Below are 19,213 nucleotides of genomic sequence, written 5' to 3'. Positions count from 1 at the left end.
TGAATGTCATATCAGTTTTGAAACAGAAAGTTATTATTAAGGCTACTTGTTGATGAACAGTAATAAGAACAAAGGGAAATATTCTGAATAAGTGCCTGGGAATTTGTCACCCAATGAAAGAACAAGAATTGATGAGTAAGAAGCTGCTCCTTCCCATAATCCATCTGAATTTTGAATCTGTTGAAGCACTAGTGATACATGCTTTTAAGTCTGCTGAGGCAGATAGAATCTCTCCTGGGTAAGTCTTGAAGTGCTAATGAAATCTTTGCTAGAGTGCTTTAATTCTTTTCCTCTTTCACTGTTTTTGGTAGAGGATGTGTGTTAGTTCTGATACACTGTATGACCGCTTCCTAATTTGGTGTAGTACATTCTCTGGTTCTGCTTCAAGTTTCTAGTCAGGACTAGCTGTTCCTGTTCCAGGTACTGTACAAGCACATTGCAGGTGCTTATGCCCTGTTGTGAAAATAAATCTTGAAAGAAAAGAACTATGAATGAAATTCAGTACCTTTTCTTTGTCTTGCTGCAGTTTGTTTCTTTCATTTTCCCAGAGTCCTGTAAGCCTTCTGTAAGTCAGAAACAGTATTCACACTTCTTTGTTTTCCTTATAGTATTGCATGGTGATATTTTGAAAGAATAGCCTCTCAGTAGGGCTGCAGCTTTGTAGGGACATTTATGAGTTTGTTGTTGTTTCTGTTCTCAAAAGTTACCTCTGGGAGAGTTCTTTGCTATGAAAAATGTACATCTGTAGCTACTTCTGTTACACTGTGAAGACCTAATTATTATTAAATTGAGGTGGTAGAAATTAGTTTTTCAAGTAACATTCTGCTAAGGATTTTTGGAGCACCTTTATTTTTGGGGGGATGTGTGTGGGTTTCATGGTTTTTTGCTTTTGTTTTTTTTTTTTATTTCTTATTTTAGGAACTTTTTTAAAAAAAATTATCCTGCTGCTGTGGGTTAAGGAGAGGTTCTTACTGTAACTTGCTGGTGGTGTGTTTCTTCTTGAAATAGGTTTCTGCCTACTTAGTTTTCAAGGTAGCTTTTTTGAAGTGATGGATTTCAAAAAGTGTCCACATATGTAGATGTGCCATTTTTACACAGCTCTTCTAACACTCCCCTTTGGATGCTTTGTGTTGGATTTTAGTAATTTGAAATTCAGTGGACCACTTAAGGCAGTCCTGAAAAAGTGGGAAAACATCAGAGGAAAGTTTTTCAAGGTTTTGTATTTAAATGGTTACTAGTGAGATGTGCATAGCTGCAACTTTTGAAGTTACCTGCTGAGATGGCATAAAAAATGGAGGGGTACTTCTTTCAGTTAATACTGCCTCATCCTTGCTTCAGGCTTGTGACCTTCATTTACTGTCACTTTATGAAACATTAGCTGCATAATGAGCTAAGATGGTTTTTTTTCTCTTTTTTTTTGTGTAAGATAGTATGGTAGCTGGGAAATACTGTACACACACCTTAAGCCAAGTGTAGCTTGGCTGATAAAGACCAGGAGTCAACATGTGGCACCTCACTGGATGTTAAATGTGTATCTCTAGACCCTGTTCTCAGATCCAGGAGATGTTTGATGAGATGCAGGATGAATCTCTTACAGTTCAGTGTTACCTTGCATTCAAACTAATGAATTTTTCCCTAATAAGTAAATTGGGGAATTTAATGCAGGGGAATAGAAACTGGTTTGTGTCTCTTTGGATTTATTAGTTCCTTTTCACTGCCTGTTGTGTTTCACCTGGCTTGCTCCATTTTTTTTTACTTTTACTGGTTTTTTTTTTGTTTGTTTGTTTGTTTTTTTGTTTGTTTTTTTTTTTTTTTACCTGGTATGGTAATGGGAACAGAGTCCAGGAGGACCATGTCTGTAGAAGATAATCATATAACTAATAGGGTCAATTAGCTAAGACGCCTTACTTGCAAAATCATGTGTTCTCAAGGTCTAAGCCTGGCTATGGAAGCAGTAGAGCTGTATTTTATAGTACTGTTTAAAGTAAATCCTAGACTACCTGAGGCAACTGAGATATTTGTAAGCTGAGGTACAGCTTCCAGCTTTCATAAATGTCGGTGGATAATTTAATGGTGTTTGGAGTTGCCTTTGGTAGTAGCCTTTACTACTTGTTTTTTTTTTAATAAACTCAACCTAGAGTATTTAGTCCATGTACTATATTGAAGGAATATGTCTAACAGCACTCTTGCTTGTGTTCTCTACTTAGCGTGACTTGCCTGAAATAATCAAAAAACCTTTACTAAAAACCTGCTGTAGGAGATCCATTTTTCATGCTACTGTAGCACTTGAAAGTGATGCTCCTGGAATCTGATCTTGTGTATCTGAAAGTAGCAGGGCAAAAATTACTCTTCTCTGAAGAAGTGCAGCTCTTTTCTGTTTAGGGTGTGGATATAGTATAGCTTCTTGGGGCTGTGTTTGAGCACAGCATTGGTTTTGTCACTCTAATGACCTAGGTAATTAAATTCTTTAACATCTCTAGGTGGGTAACTGGCTTGAACAGAAATTTGAAGGTGTGTCATATGCTAATTTTGCAGAAGTTTGTGACCAACTTGGAGAGCATTATGAACACACTGAAGAAAGTGTTGAAAAAAAAGGTTTACTAGGAAGGAAGAACTGGATATGGAAATTGGTGTGGCAGATCAGATGATCAGCAAAGTTGCTTTTTGATACCTCCATGTGGTGTGATAGGGACAGTAACTGATGCTACTGGATGGGAAAAAGGGAAGTGAGAATTAAGTTCAGTAAAAGTAGTAAGGTTGAAATATCATTATAACAAAATCTATCTTGGTATTTGTAGAGTGTTTGACACAAGTCCTAATGTGCTGCTACAGTACAGATAAGTGAAATAATATCCTAGATATTTTTGCTTAAAGTTCTAACCAACTGTCATATTGCTTTGTATATATTTCCTGTTGTTCTTTATTTCTTCAGTTTTCTTTCTTGGTTTCATGTTGTCTTTTGTAGCCTAAGGGCCTCTATATATATTCTCCTTTTATACTCTCTTTTGCTTTGCTTTGTTTGGCTCATGTGGAACATTGTGGATGGTTATGTGAGCGATTGGAGACAGTAATGGTAGAAGGGTAATGGGTGTATGGGGAACAGTACCAAGGTGATGATTGGAAAGCACGATAGGAAGGGGACTATTAACTAACAGTAAGTTATGTCTGCATCTCTTGAAATGTCCAGTTAACTTAAAAATAAATTTAAAAATTGGCCTTGAGGAGAAGCAGTCTCTGAACACTCATTGAGTTCATGTCCCTTTTCCTGGTTTGTGACTTTGTGTCAGCTTCTTGGTAAACCTGATTGGATAACTGATTTTCCAAAAGTTGACCTCCAGAGTGAGTTCACTTTCATTCAGTTTTGTTCCTCAGTATGGCTGTTTGTATCATTTTATGAGTAGTTATGACATCAAAAGAGGGTGAAATTAGGAGCAGAAAGCAGAATTTGGAACAAAGGGACTGGAATGCTACTTTTGGTTACAGTACTAGCTTATACCCATTAATTTTAGTTTAGATACAGCCTTTGGTTTTTTTAATCTTTCACCAGGAGAGACCAGTTTCTTTCCCAGGGAAAATGAACTTCTGGGAAGAAAATGGGAAAATGGTAGTAATGTCATCTACTTCTAGACAGTCTTCAGTGCTTTTAGAGCAGCTGAGGAAGGTGTATGCTTAAAATGCAAAATCACAGAAACACAGAATGGTTTGGGTTGGAAGGGACCTTAAAGATCATCAAGTTCCAACCCCACCACCAAGGGCCAGGGACACCTTCTACTAGGCCAGGCAGCTCAGTACTCCATCCAACCTGGCCTGGAAAACTTCAGGTTTTTTTTTTGTTTTGTTTTGGTTTTTTTTGTTTTTTTTTTTTTTTAAAGAAGAATGAAAACAAGGAATGGGAGTGGTAAGCTATTCAGAAGAATCAGTGAAAACTAAATTTAGAAAGGTTGTATTCCTTTAGCAGGTAGCACTGAGCTTACACTTTTGTGAGCAGGGTTGTTTAGTCTGTGGGGTGGTGATGCTGATGCAGATCTTCATGTCCAAGCTTTATAGCACACGTGTTAAGTTCTGCTAAAGTGCACTAAAATAAAGTGTTAGTGCAGCAATTCATGCAAGTAATGAGTATGTTTTTGGTGAAGCAGTGTTAATAAGGCTTTATGCACTTGTTGCACTATGGCTGGTTTTTAACACTGGATATACAATCAGTCATCTGTTGTTTTGGCAGTATCTTGTGTAGTATGTGTTGTGTATGTGATGAAGTAGGTGGTGAAGCAAAAAAGGAAAAACTATCCAAAACAAAAATATCATGAGAATTAAGTTTGAGTTTTCATGACACTTATGCCTGTGGTGGAAACTGAACTGTTTTAGAGTGTTTGAGTCATGTTAGTGAAATACAAATGCTTTGTTGTCTTCTAGAGAATGTATGTGTAGCTCTTCAAACACAAACTGTACTTTTTTTATTAGAAGTTGTTTGTGTTGCAGTAAGTTTGCTTTTCCTTTAGCATGCAGTATACCTTTTCTTGTTCAACAGAGACATAAACCAATAAACAAAGTATATAACATTGTCAGTTGCTGGTTGGTTTGTATTTGTTGTGTACACTACTAATGTATTCTGAAAATTTTATGCAGTCCTAGGACGTATTTTTATAGTTTTAATGTGTCTTCAGCAGCAATTTGTTGCAAGAACAGGCATTTGTTAAAGCAAGATGCAAAACTTCACTCAGTCTCTATTTAGGTATAAGTAGGCCTTGCAGCATTATTAGCAGAGTACTTGTGTATAGAGTAGAATCTGATAAGGTCTGAAGTATCCTTCTTTCATTAGTGTCTTCATTTGAATTGTAGCAGCTGCAAGAAGAGATTGGGTCATGAATCAGCAAGTGTATCTTTCCTTAAACTGTAGCAGTAATTAATTTTTACCTGAGTGTATGAGACCAGGCATTGACAGAAATGAACATTAACTAAATGTGTAATAAGATTGTTTGAGGCTTGTATTTAACTGGTTGGAAATACTGGAACTGTGACAAAAGTTTTCTTTCTTTGTTGGTGTATCCTAGAAATTAAAAATTGTAATTTAAAAAGAGAGTCAAGGATATATATTCAATTTCTTGGTCTTAGCTTCTTGAAAAATCTTTTACTACTTTTTTCTGAAGTTCATTAATATATAGTGTATAGACGATAACTTTACTGTAGCCTACACTTACATTATATTATTCTCTCTGCAACTATTCTTTTTTGACAGTATGGTCCCCAAAAAGGCTCTAGTGCTTGGGGACAGGTGTCGCAAGATGAAATAGTGAAACCTCAAAGTGGGAGGCATGTCAGTAAATGAGACTCCTTCTGGAAACATTAGAGCAATCACAAGCAAAATGTTAACAGGAGTAACAGTTTCGAGCGCTATGCAAAATGACTTCCTGATTTATTTTTGGTTTTTCTTCTCTGTGCAGAAATGCATTAATCTGAAACCTGGGTTTATCATGTTCAAAATACTGTTTCCTTGGAAACACTCCATAAAATTAAACTTGTTTTCAATTTTAAATGAAATACTCAAACTGTCTATGGCATATTTTGAAACATTTAAATAGATTATCATCTCATTTCTTATTGTGACTGTGCAGACAATAAGGATCTTGGGTTGGCACATTTCTACAAAATTTTAATGCGGAGTAACTATATTAAAGATAAATGTAGGTACCTTTTTAATGTGCCTTATTTCTGGCCTCATAGTGTCAGCAAAGGCAGTGTAGAAAACTATAGGAGAATTTTATTCAAACTTTTTATGTCTTTCCAAGTGAGTTGGGAGGGCCCTATAGAAGTTCTTTGAGTCTTTAAATTCCTACAGATGATGCAGTTTTTTCTTTGTCCTCTTCCCAAGATACAAACATAATGATAAAACAAACTATGTCTGTTATATAGCTTACATTTTTTCCAGTGTTACTTCTACTTTTCTTAATAATCAATGCATTCAAAACATTAGTGTTTTCAGTTGCCATATTTATGGCTGTAAACATTTGTGGGTGCTTTGTCTTAGGTTCTCTACAGATATTAGCTTTTAACACTCTGTGGTTCACGTTGCTTCCTTTAAATGTATAGTATGTAGGGAATAAGATACCACGTTGATTCCTTGCTTTCTGCTACACCAAAAGAGTTGGTTTGTGAAGCACATTAGCAGTTCTCCAGGTTAAAATGTCTTCATTAATGTCTTCATATGTAGGCACATGTAGCATATGTAGGCACAATGGAAGCCAGAAGGAATTTGACTCTTTGCTTGTAGCCGGTGAAATTTCTGTAGTAGGGAGGCTATTACATACTAGTATGTAAATATCTGCTAAAATGTTTTAGTTGTCTTTATAAATACTATATGGAATTTTTGGTAGGTTTTTGTTTTTTTTTTTTTGTTTTTTTTTTTTTTTTTTTTTTGCTAGAGAAGTGATTATTTAGTACTTGAATTTATCTTCAGCCTTTCTGAGGCATCTGTGGTTTGGTATAGGTTTTGAGATTCCTCTTTAGGGAGTGAGCAGGATAGCATATAATGAACCTGAGTTCTGATTTTGCGTATTTTTGCATATTGAAAGATCTTCTATATACCTTCAACATAGGAGCTACAAGATAGAATGGAACAGTTACAAATAAAAATCAAAATTGTGTTGCTTTCTGGGTTTTTAACATTTCTCAATCTTGTAGCATCTGCAGTTCTGTGCCATCTCTTACTGCTGTTTTTTTCCTTCTATTTGGCTCTGGCTGTACTTATTTCTCACAATTAGTCTATTCACAAGTAGAAACTATAGGCTACAGCAAAAATGTCAGTTTAGTTCTTTGACTAGGAAGATACTTGAGGAGAAAATAGTTATTGTGAGCTTTCTGCTTCTTAAACATTCCTCTGCAGAGAAGCCTAGGCTTTTTAGTATGTGTTACAGGAAAAAGGTAGGTATCATAGTAGTTTTTTTTTTTTTTACATTTTCTCTTTTGTTTTGTGGTAAAAAAAAATGAATCTTCAGCAAATTTTCAATTGCGTAGTTTTGTGGTGTTCCTGAAGTTTCTATATGACTTGTGAAATGTAAACCTACATCTTAATTGAACTGGACTGGAACGAGAATAAATACAATTTGAAGTGAAAAACCAAGACTTTTTAAAATACACTTACTTTCTTGATTCTTAATACTAATTTGGCTGCACTTTAAATTATTTTCCAGCTATAGTCTCTTATTTCAGTCTCTCATGGGTCGATTTCATGTCTTCCATAAGTGTTTGTTTGTTATTTTATGAGCTTCTGTAGGAGTTAAGCATGTTAATGAGGTGATGAGTAGCAGCCAGTGGGACTGTAATTGCTCAGAAAGAGGAGCTGCTTAATAAAACAGGCACCAGGCCACCTTGTGTCATTTGCCTGGTTGAATGATCCTCCCACTGCAGCAGCCAGGTTGTGTCTGGGTAGGGGGAGCTAAGGTGGAGGGACAGTCCTCAGGTACTGAGGGAAGCAGCATCAGAACCACACCATTGTTCACCCTCTCTGAAGGTGAGGGTCTCTTCACCTTCTCATTGTTCACGGTCTCTGAAGCCATGCTGTGTCAGGTCCAGTTCTGGAAGGTGCTGCAGGAGGGACTGAGGGTGCAGCTCCCTGGTGCTGACACCTCTGCTTCCCATGGACAGCTCTTACGGCCTGACATAGCTAAAGACAGGGAGAACAGGTCCACTTTGGTCTCCTAGACCAAGCCTACTAATGTGACAGGACACAAGAAGTGTGTCATGAGTTGTCTTAGAACATTCTGCATTGCACCTGCACTGCTTGTTGTGCTTCCCATCATTTTTGTCATAGACTAAGGGAGGAAAGCTTAAATATGTAGCTCTGCCACTTTTCTTCTCTGAGTCTTGATGTGCATGAAATGTGAACTTGAAGCAGCAAACAGGATGACAATTTATGTGCTTCATCCCACTGAAACAAGTCTTTTTGCAGACCCTGATTCTTGACCTAAACAAGGATTAAGTGTCTTAAAAAAACAAACAAAAAAGTCAATTCCAGTCTGTGAAGGTTGCAGGTGTGAGGAAAAGGTAATAAAGTTACATGTAGTGGTTTGGCATAAATGCAACTGCTATTAATAAATTTTAGAGCATTTAAAGCCCGTTTGTCATGGTACTATTTTCCTCCTTAATTTATAGTGTACTAATCCAGTTGAACACAAGATTACCTGTCTATCAACTGTAAAAAATAATAAATCAGTTTAATTGATGAGCCTTTAATTTTGCTCACTTCAAGTCATAAGTTGTAGACATTCCTTTTGCCTTGTGAAAGATGTCTATAATAAATGTTTTCTTTATTTGGAATGTTTTTATCTAATTTTGATTTCTATTAATAGCAAGTCTCCTTCACGAAATGGTGTTAACATTTCAAGTAGTTGTAAGTGAATCCCAGGGAAAAACACATTTTGTTGAACATCCATCTTCTTCCTGGGATGGCTGTTAGTGCCTAGTGCTTTCCAGTCACTACCAATGAGTAAAGATTCCTTGTTCCCAGCTGTATTAAATATAGTGTGTCTGTGTTTACAGCTGTTACTGAGGAGGTTTGGAAGTTAGGATATCTGAGGAAGAAAACAGGTGATATCAAAATGTTGCCTAGGCAATGATAATCTATATAATATTTTACATTTTTGTGTAACCTTAGTCTTGTTACTATAAAAATACTGAAACAAAGCCTTGATTGCATTTTTAATATGACTCACATTCAAAGGCTTTTGGCAGTCAGTGGAGTTCAAGTTATCTAAACTTGTTTTTAAAAGTAAACATCCTTTCTTTAATAGATTTTCAGTCTTGACATGAGTATCCTCCCTGTGTTAGACCCCAGACTATGCTAATAACAACTCTGCCTTTATTATTTAAGACAAAATCAAGGGGTTTCCACTTGTTGCTTTGGTTTATAATTGTTTTGTTCAATCTGCTGCTGCAGTGGTGCCTCAGTAATGTATTCAGCAGTGCAGCAAAGACTAATCCTTTTGTTTGTTGCCCTTTGCTTCAGCTCTTCAGTATTTTTAAATGTAATATCTGCCGTATATGGTTCTGAGGTTCCGTTTTATGCTGGTATGTCTGAGGGAGAGGAAGATGGTATACATTAGAAATTGTCAGAGGAGAGCTTAGGAAGTATCAGGTAAGATAACTGTTGGAAGCGATGCATAGAAAAAGCAGAAACCCCTGTACACAGTTAAGCATATCACTTCTGAGATGTCCTGCTCAGTTTCATTCTGTGTCAAAAGCATTTTAAATAGCAGATCAACCTGCACTTCCAAGTGCAATAGCTGTTTAAAATTTTCATTTTATGAGATGGGAATGCAAAGGTCATGTTTGTTGACTTAAGCTGTTTTCAGATTGCTGCAAGTGAATATATTGGTTTCATACAGCTTATTATTTCATAGCAAATTATTCTTAACTGATGTGAACTAGTGTCAAAATGATTTGATAACTAGGAAATGTAGGTTTAGGTGATTTTTGGATGCTTACTTTAGTTGCTGGACAGAGGTTATTTTATTTTGGGCAAGGGACAATGGTGAAAGCCTAACTTTTTATTTTGCAGTTTCTCTTTTTATATTCCTGTTGTCTTGGTAATGGCATTAGTGTTGCTTAAGAAACAAGCAAAATTGATTCTGCTAACTTCTAATAGTGTTATGTTTCTGCTTTCCAGTATTTGCTATTGTTAACAGTTGTACTGGACGCTGACTTTATTAAAACCACCTTTTTGTAAAGCTGCCTTTTGGACTTTATTTCAGATTTCTGGTTAGTATAGTACAAATATTTTCCCCTCTTTAGTTTGCCATCAGATTGCAAACAGCTAAGTGCCATTGCTGGTAAATTTCTCAAGTTAACATTCTGCTCTACAATCCAGGCCTTTAATGTTTCAGTGTGATCTTTTCATAAGTGTTGTGCAAGGATGTCTTTTGCTGCTAAAGTAATGCAGTGTTGTGTGTATTTTATAATTTTTTTTATTCTAGTTTGTCTGCAAAACGTCATTAAGTATGCTGAAGATGATGAAATTGGTATGTGTATGGATGTACCCCTACTTCCAAAATAAGCAGTGTCCTTTGGCTCCTTTGTTCATGCTTTAAACATTTCAGCTAATACCATTATTCTCCATCAACAACCAGGATGCCAAAAAGACAATAAAATTGTCCTTGCCTCCTGTGGAGACAGGATTTGCCCATATTAAACCATATATGCTTGGAATCCTTAGTTCTTATGCCACTATTAAATGACCTCTCAGTAGCTTAATTGCTAGATGATTAGTCAGCATAGTGTTTCTTGGCAATGTTCCACATATATGTGTATTTTTGTGAGAGACAGATGCATTTCTTTTGTTCTTTCATTTTTAGTTACATGGGAATTGGGCTTTCGGCACAGGGTGTGAACATGAACAGACTACCAGGTATGTTTCAGTTACTTATATTTTTTAAAAAAAATATGCTTGACCTTTGGTAAGCAATAGAGTGTACCATGACACCTCTGGGTTGTATCTGTTACTGGAGTTATGTAATGCTTGCTGAAAAGTTCAACTTTTACTATACATTTGTACCTGTACTACTTCTGCCAGCTCTTACTGTTATTTATAACGTTATGCAAATAGTTTTTAGCAAACAAATGCATTTTAAAATTTTCATAACGTGTCCTGATAAAAATGAAGCTTATAGATTTCCATACTCTGTATGCTGGATTTCTAGCAATAAAGATGAGCTACTATGGTAAAAACTTTCTGTCAAACATGGAGGGAACTCTTCTTCTGTCACTTTCTGTACCTTTACCTTTCCAGCCTTCATAGTAAGAGTTTGTAGCCTAGTTTTAAATTTTGACTAGTCCATTGACCTGCATGGTCAGGGACACTTGTTAACAACTGTTTGTAGTATCTCTGAGTAGTACTTAAGAAAGTTTTGTGTGTGTATACATAAAAGACTGGGGTTTTAACAGATCTTTAAATGTGTAAAAAATATCCACCCAGAACGAGCCAACTGACATCCTTGAAATCATCAAAATATAAAACCATGTTGAATTGACCTTTGAGCATCTGCTTTTCTTTCTTACCCAAATGCTCTAGTAGAGATTCATATGATGACTGCAAGTCCCCGTTACACTGTGAGCCCACCTAAGGCTGATGAATTATTAGTGGGTGGCATTAAGTTTGAATATGATTTAGGATGCTATAATTACCAAAGATACTACTAATCAGTAACTGCAATAATTTGGGGTTGTCTTTAATATACTGAGAGGTGCTTAATATGGTACCAGCTGAAGCTACTGATGATAAAGATTAAGGGTCTAAGTGTGGAAGGTACTTCCAAATTAATCTGCTAGGGAGCAGCTTGAAAGAAGAGGTTCAGTATTGATTTGCAGAGAGTGTAGATAGGTTTTCATAAAAGAGCACAGACCAAAATTGCTTGCTGTGAATTTCATTTCATTCAATGTAATAGTATGAAGCTTCTTAAAGATTCTACAGCTTCTTCACCTGCAAAATCAGCACCATATTTGCATGCATAATGATTTGCTCTTGGTTGTGATTTTCACCTGTATTGCTAATTTCTTTTTCTTTTATTTAAAATTTATTTTTATTTTCAGGGGCAGCATAGCTATTTACACTTTAGGCTGGAAAATCTGTTATTATACAGAGGCTGTTTGCTGCTCAGTAGTCATTGAGAATAACCAGGACTAGAAATATGTTTCCCCAGAGATTCCCGTTTGGTTTTTAGCCAGGAAGAATCTGATCATGACATATGGTAGCAATAGTTTCACAAAGAGAAAGGGAGAACAGGAGAATCTTCACTGCTTTACTGGGACATGTCAGATCTGTATATAACTTTTTGAATTTCAGCATTGTAGCTGATGGTATTTTTGGTGTTGGTAATAGTGTATGTTTGCATAAAGAGAAAAATGTATTATCTGAATACGCATTGCCTGTTATATATTACAAATCCAATTACTTATTCAGCTGTTTTGGTAAAAGAAGTTGTCATTTTAAAGATTATACAGTGGCTTTCCTAAATAAGAAATATTAGAAAGCAGAAAGCTGAGCATAGTAATTAACTGTATTAACCTGGCTAGAATATACCACCGTAGTACAGTCTTTTTAATTTATTTAATAATAAAGGAAATTAATGACTTGGGAATGCCTTTGTTCTCTAGGTTGGGATAAACATTCATATGGTTACCATGGAGATGATGGACATTCATTTTGTTCCTCTGGAACAGGCCAACCTTACGGCCCAACGTTTACTACGGGCGATGTCATTGGTTGTTGTGTCAACCTTATCAATAACACCTGCTTCTACACCAAGAATGGACACAGCCTGGGTATGGAGAAATGCTGCCTTTCATGACAGCGTCATGTCTTTAAGTCTGGTGTGAGTAGGAAACCATCTCCACATCAGGAGAAAAGAGTTTGAATAGTTCTTTTGATAGTTTGATAGTCCATGAAGTTTCTTCTGTGCCATTTGCACACTAACATTCCTTGTGAATTTGGGAGGATTCATCTTATAGCATCTCATTCCACAGGATCTGCGTTAATGAGCTCCATTACTGCATCCACAAATAGTGCTTGATGGTCATAAAGCAATCGACAATAAGAACTGAAGATAAGGAGAATGGATATAGCTAAAATTCCTTGCTGCTGTAGGGGACACACCCAGCCTTCACTAAAGCCTTACATTGGTTGCATGTTAATTTTGAATGTGTGTTGGAGAGCAGTGTCTTTTGGATTCCCAGTCTTGAGTCATTCAGTGTTGGGCTGAAGCCATAAGTTATAAAAGTTGAGCTAAAATTAAGTCCATTAAACTCATACAGTAAATTGTAGTATTATGCAACACTGCAACACAGTTTTTGAATTTGAAGATGTCAGGAGTGGGTGGAGTTAAAAAGTCTTATGGAATATATATTTCAGTTACTTAATGTAAATTAATGAGCAAAGATAACGAGTGTAAAGAAAGAAGAAAAAAATTGCATCTGCCTTAAGGAAGAAGTGGGGGCTTGGGAAGAGATCTTGAAATTGTGCTGAGGGGAGCAGGGATAAAGCTCAAAGAAGAATTAATTTTCTTTGATGGGTAGAAATGTGATAAGGAAAGGAGAGGGTAGCATGAAATGAAGTAAGAGATTATTGAGATAGGTGTTCTTGAAGTTGCTGTTCTATTTTCTTACATTGGCAAACACAAAGTAGGTTTGGAAAAAGGGGAAAGGATGTGGTTTGAATTCTTTTCTAGCCTCCCTGAACTAGATTGACAGTTTGTTTGCTCAGGCCTTGAGCAAACACATCTGACTTGGGAGTTTTCCTGCCTCTACTCACAGCAGGGCTTACGAGTCTTCTGAGGTCAATTCCATGTAATCACTTCTGTGATTCTATTCTGTCATGATTTAATGTTCCTTCTAAATTGAATGAGTCTATACCTTGAGACCTAGGGCAATGGGACACTTGAACCATGCACTGTGTAGTTGTATCTTGCACTGTGTAATTGTATCTTTTGGCATCCTATTGCAGGATAGGTACAAGTGGAAGATAATGGGCTTGTGTTTGCCCTAATCTTTAATTGGGTTAAAGCTGAGAAAAGCCATCTTATTTTACTCCCTTTTTGAAACATTCACCATATGCCTGCAGGGAAGTTCATTTCATCAACTAAAGAGACACAAGTGTTCTCACTACTCTTATGGTCACATGAAAACATGAGCAAGCTAGGAAGGCAAGAGCAGAACCCTCCTTTACAGAGGAAAATTTAGAGCAGACTGGGTTAGGCCAACTGTGAAACAACAGTGCAAAAGATTAGAATCTGTTTTTAGAGGAGACCAGAATGGCATAGGTGAGGGGAGGCTAATAAAATGTCATTTGTCATAGACTGAGTCTGACAAACACTTTATGGATTTCAGAAGGAAACCTGACAGCTCTTCTGCTGCCATGGGCATTACTAACTTTAGCTTCTGACAGAAGAAAATTGATTCTGTGCTGAGTGGAAAAAGAAATTAGAAATTTTGTCTGTCTGTGTCACAGAGTTGTTGCAGCTGCTAGTTGTCCAGAATTCCTGTACATTTGTGACTTGGAGGACGTTTATGTTTCTTCTCTGGGCCCACATATGTGGTATAGAATATAGGAAGTCTCTGGCTTAGCCTGGGATTTGATGCTGCAGAAAGGGCTAAGCAATTCTCATGCAAGTGTGAAATTCTGGGTTGAAAAAAAGCCAGAACCAACCTTCTCCCCTCCAAGACCCCCAGCACCTACATATCACTTAGTCATCATTTATTGGTCATGCCTACAGCCTCCATTTTGCAAAAGAGCCAGCTGGATGTCAAAACTGCCAAATAGAAAAAGTAGTAGAGCTTAGAAAATGTTAGGGTAAGAGCAGGGAGTAGATAAAACGATAGCTGTGATATATGATAGGAGGAAACAAAGGAAACACATTGACTCAGTATGTCATCCTTCTGTCTCAGAAGATGTGGGTAAGGAATCCAGATACTCTTGAGGTTTGAAATCCTGGTGAAGAATAGAGATTCAAAACAGAGAAGGAATTTAGGACAAAAGGTTAAAAGCTTTGTTTTCATCTTAAATTTTAAAAGATGGTGGTGCAAAAGAAATTGAAGTTTGAAGGGATAAATGGATTTGAATGACTTCACATTAAAAAAAAAAACTTGCTGCATTAAATGAAATTCTGTTCTTACTTGGCTGTCTGAAGGAGATTACTGGTGGGGTTTTTTTTAACTGAAAGCTTCCCACCCCCTGAAATTGCCTGAAGTTCCTGGAGTGTATAGCAGTCACATTTTTCTCTAATCCTGGACAGCAAAATCACTCCCTTGGTTTTATGGGTAGATGGATGCTTGCAATTATGTAACAAGATATTAAGCTGTTCTGTTTGAAAACCAAAGCATGCGGGTATGGATTAGAGTGAAACATTTACAGACTGGTTTGGAGTATTATAGACATGTGCTGCTTGTGTAAAGATTGTGAGTGAGTATTTATGAAGAAAAATAATAGCAAACAAGAAAAGACACCATTAAATCTTGATGTTGCAGCATCATGACATGCAGGTGAAAAAATATTTTCAGATATCCTTACCTTTCTTCTCTAAATGTAGTATGTAGCTAGACCTTTCAGACTTTCTAATCTGCATATCTGTATGATTTGCTAAATCTTATGACCGATTTTGAAAAAATTAAGGACAATTTAACTATTTTTGAATGACGATTATTTTTTGCCAAATGCTGTCATTTGTTATTGAAAAGCATAAATTGTGCCTAAGCATTTTGGATTTCACCATACTTAACTTATCTCTGAGATGGTTTGGGTGAGATTTCTGAACAGATAATGATATGTTTAAGAAAATGAGGCTAGAATCCAGACACGTGGAAATTAATCTTCATTTTCTCTTTATTACAGGCATCGCTTTCACAGATTTGCCGGTAAGACAAGTGCATTTTCAAACAGTTTTCTTTTGTGTCATGAGCAGATGTTTCAGATCAGTCTAGCATTTACCTTATGCTTGTTGGAATTATGATGATAATCTTTGTAGCCAATTTAATATTAGATATTTCTCATCATGATTTCAGTGGTGATTTTTTAATTGAAGGAGAAAGTGATTTGGTTTTACACCTATCGTTACAAGAAATTTTCCTTTTCAGTTTTTTTCAGTGGAAATTAATAATAATAATACATGCAAATAGTTATTACATACTTTGGCACATTCAAACCTTACATACAAAGTCAGAGCCATATTAAACACCAACATGGTGGATGGCTGTTTAAAATATTGTCGCTGTAACTTGTTCTTGATGCCTGATTTTCACAATCTTTGCTTCATGGAATCAAATGTATAATTTTTTTTTTTAAAGCTGCACATATCTGAAGTCTTGTAGCTTTTGAGTCAAATTGTGCTTTCCTTAAAACTGGCATCTGTTCCCTATACTACTGATAAAGACATGATAGTGCACTTATTTTGGTTTTCTTCTCATCCACTTCATTTCTGATTTAATCTGTTTAAGGTGCAGTGTGTGATGCATGTCCATCTGGCCAGCTACTCCCTTTGTGTGGCCTTAAGAGGCAAGGACAGATATTAAAGAAAAATGAAGTCAGTAACCCAAGGAGCCTCTTAGTCCTACCACTTGAGGGTTGAGTGTTTTGTGTAGGAAATCACTGCCACTGTTCTGGATCTTCAGGATGCTAGCAGGACTCCTTGCTAGCACATGGTGCCAGCTCAGGAAAACTGATACTATAATCTGAAGTATGAAGCTGAACCCCTTGTTAGAATCAATGGTTTCCATCTTGTTAAAACATTTGAGACTTGTGGTTTGTTGATTATTTTAGGCTAAGTAACATTATGAGCATGTTTATTTAAAAAAGCAAATGGTGTATTTGTGAAAACAGAGGCAAGATTGGTTTGGGCGTGGTTTGAGCAACTGGAGTATTTTTCATTTCACTGGGTTCTCTGGGCTACAGAGTTCCTACTGACCTACATCTTGATAACTTCTTACTGATAGCTTTAATTTATTTAGCATAATAGTTCTGTAGATCAACATCCCATTATACCATACCACCATTATCTGCAGTGTAATTATGATGTAGATATTTAAAAAAAAATTGTAATTTTTAAGCTACCTCCACCCCCACACACACAAAAGACCCCAGCAACAAAACCCCATTCACACGATTGCCTCACCGTTGCTGAGATGCACATTGCATTTAAGAAAATTGCCTTTATCCCAACAGCCTTTCTCATATTTGGCATTTTTAAATTTTGCATGGAGATGTAATCTCTAAGCAGAAAATAAAACTGAGACAGGAATAAATGCTATGAAGTATTTTCTTAGATACAAGCCCAGGAACTCATGAAAACTTCAGTGCACTGTTACAGTTCTTATTAGGCACTACAGTTGGATTTTGAGGCTATTGAATTTTCTCTCCTGTCAGTACTTACTACTGAAATTCAGTGATGTTTTAAGTATTTCATCCTAAAAGGAAAATGACCCACTTTATAAGTTTAATTTCTGTTCTGATTTTAAAAGAAAGAAAAAAAAAGGTCTGTAAAAATGATCAAAAATTTTTACTTAATATTTTGTGAAATTGAACCCAAAAGTTTTAACATTTAGCACAGTTTAAAAAGTGTGTTTCCTGACTAGAATGTCAGTAAGATTTTCTTCTTCCAAACTAAAAAAAAATTATGAGTAATGAGAATAAAATTAGTTAGTCATTGTATTCCTGTATTGGCAGAAGCTGCTTTTATTGCTGGATCACGCTACTAGAAGCAGTGAGGTGAAAAAAAACCAAACCCACAACAGTGGGGATTTTAGAACAAGTGTCAAAAACTAACTAAAACGTTTTTTGCAGCCAAACTTGTACCCTACAGTAGGGCTTCAAACACCAGGAGAGGTTGTGGATGCTAATTTTGGACAACACCCATTTGTATTTGATATTGAAGACTATATGCGAGAGTGGAGAACCAAAATTCAAGCACAGATTGACAGATTTCCAATAGGAGATCGGGAAGGAGAGTGGCAAACAATGATTCAGAAGTAAGACTTGTAATATTATCAGTTTTTTAAAAAAATTGTAAGTTGCATGATTTCAGAGATCCTTAAAACATTCTATCTATTGTCTTGTGCAAAAAGTGATAGATATTATCAAAAAAATAGTACAAGTAATTTTGTTACCAGGTCTGATAATAGTGTAAAAGGGAGCGTGAACAGATCTTGTGACAGAGTTGTCTGTCATTAATAATTTTGGACTTTATAATGATGAGTGTAAGACTTCTGTTCTAATTTTACCTATCTAATATCGATTGCCGAGTTTGTAGGAAAGTTGCCGTGGTTGTAATGGGCAGTTTTAATCTGTGCTCTGGAAATTTCCCTTTGCATTCTCAGCCTTCAGCATGCCAGGTTAAATTGTGTGTGACTAGTGTTTCTTGGAAAAATGATGATTGTGACTTTGTATTTTTTATTTTTTCAGTGAAAACAAAAACTTACTGTGTAGCAATCTCACTTCAGTGTGTGTAATAAGGAAAAAAAAAACCCAACAACTTAATTAGCAGTTAGTATTTGAACTGACCCTACCTTTAGGTGATGAATAATTGTTACTGAATTCATCATAATAAAGTTATATATTTATTGGGTTTTTTAAAAAATATCTGTACAGTGTTTTGAAGAATATACTGACTCTTAACTGAATTACTTTTGCCTGACTTGTACATAAATCTCTGCCTTTCAATTAGAATTTTTCAATTCAGTCAGTGTATTTTAGCAAAGGATTTTTACATTCAAGAGTTTTTGGTTTCTTACCTGTATTTACTGAGTATTTCTGAGGGTTTTTTTTGTTTATTTTTAGAATGGTATCATCTTACTTAGTTCACCATGGATACTGTGCAACAGCAGAGGCATTCGCCAGATCCACAGACCAGACTGTGCTAGAAGAATTAGCTTCCATTAAGAACAGACAAAGTAAGGCTGGAAAGCACGTTGCATTCCTTTATTCCTCCCTTAAACAGATATTACATAAAGCTTTCTCTTAAGCAGTGTTGTAGAATTTTCTTGCAGCACTACTCCATAGCACAGTTCTTTGCTGTCATCTAATGTTACACATGTATGAGCAGCTGGGTAGGAAAAATCTGGGCAGTAATACATTGTAACTTGTTTGATGTAGCAGAATGTGGTAAATTATCTGTTGTCTTTTCTCTTGAATGGAAAGTTGTGATATGTCTGAAACAAGTGTGTGTAATGTCACTGAGTGTTTATGAGAGCTAATAGTCACAAACAGAAATATAAATTTAGTCTTGACAAACATTTATGTTTTTATCTGAACTGTGAAAAGGGATTGAGTTTAGAGAATGTTTTATAAGTTAAATGAAACTTGAGTTTTCCTGCTTCCAGATGTGAGGGGGAAGAGGACAAGGACAACAAACAGGAGTTGAGTTCTAACTTGCCCTGTCAGTGCTGTTTGGCAGCCTGATTGAACAGTGCCCTCCCCTTCCATTTAAATCCTTGCTCTATGACCATCAGTATTTGTGTTACTGTATGACATACCACATGGGGAAACTGCTCTGGTTGTAAAGCATCACATTTGTTGGGCTGTTTTTCATTTGGATCAGTTTCTCTGTTGGTGGAGAGAGCTGGGAGGCTGTTACGCAACTTGAGCCAAGTTACAGCCACAGAAATATCAGCTAAAGCAGGGACTGTTGTGAAAGATTTTACTCAATTGTAACTTGATTGGAAGTATGTGTTGTAGGTGAAAGAG

At 36.2% G+C, this 19,213-nt stretch overlaps 1 protein-coding gene across 1 annotated transcript in view; it reads left to right on the top strand.

Moving 5' to 3' along the window:
• The window catches only part of RANBP9 (RAN binding protein 9), a 37,906-nt gene that overhangs the window by 9,338 nt on the left and 9,355 nt on the right, over positions 1-19,213 (top strand). Inside the window, exons 3-7 of the mRNA XM_062515424.1 lie at positions 10,344-10,396; positions 12,142-12,309; positions 15,371-15,393; positions 17,315-17,499; positions 18,308-18,420. Coding sequence (XP_062371408.1) covers positions 10,344-10,396; positions 12,142-12,309; positions 15,371-15,393; positions 17,315-17,499; positions 18,308-18,420 — 542 coding nt within the window. The remainder of the gene's footprint in view (positions 1-10,343; positions 10,397-12,141; positions 12,310-15,370; positions 15,394-17,314; positions 17,500-18,307; positions 18,421-19,213) is intronic.

The sequence above is a fragment of the Cinclus cinclus genome, chromosome 1 (genome assembly GCF_963662255.1).
Source record: "Cinclus cinclus chromosome 1, bCinCin1.1, whole genome shotgun sequence".
Classification (NCBI taxonomy): domain Eukaryota; kingdom Metazoa; phylum Chordata; class Aves; order Passeriformes; family Cinclidae; genus Cinclus; species Cinclus cinclus.
This window is presented reverse-complemented; position numbering and strand designations above follow the sequence as displayed.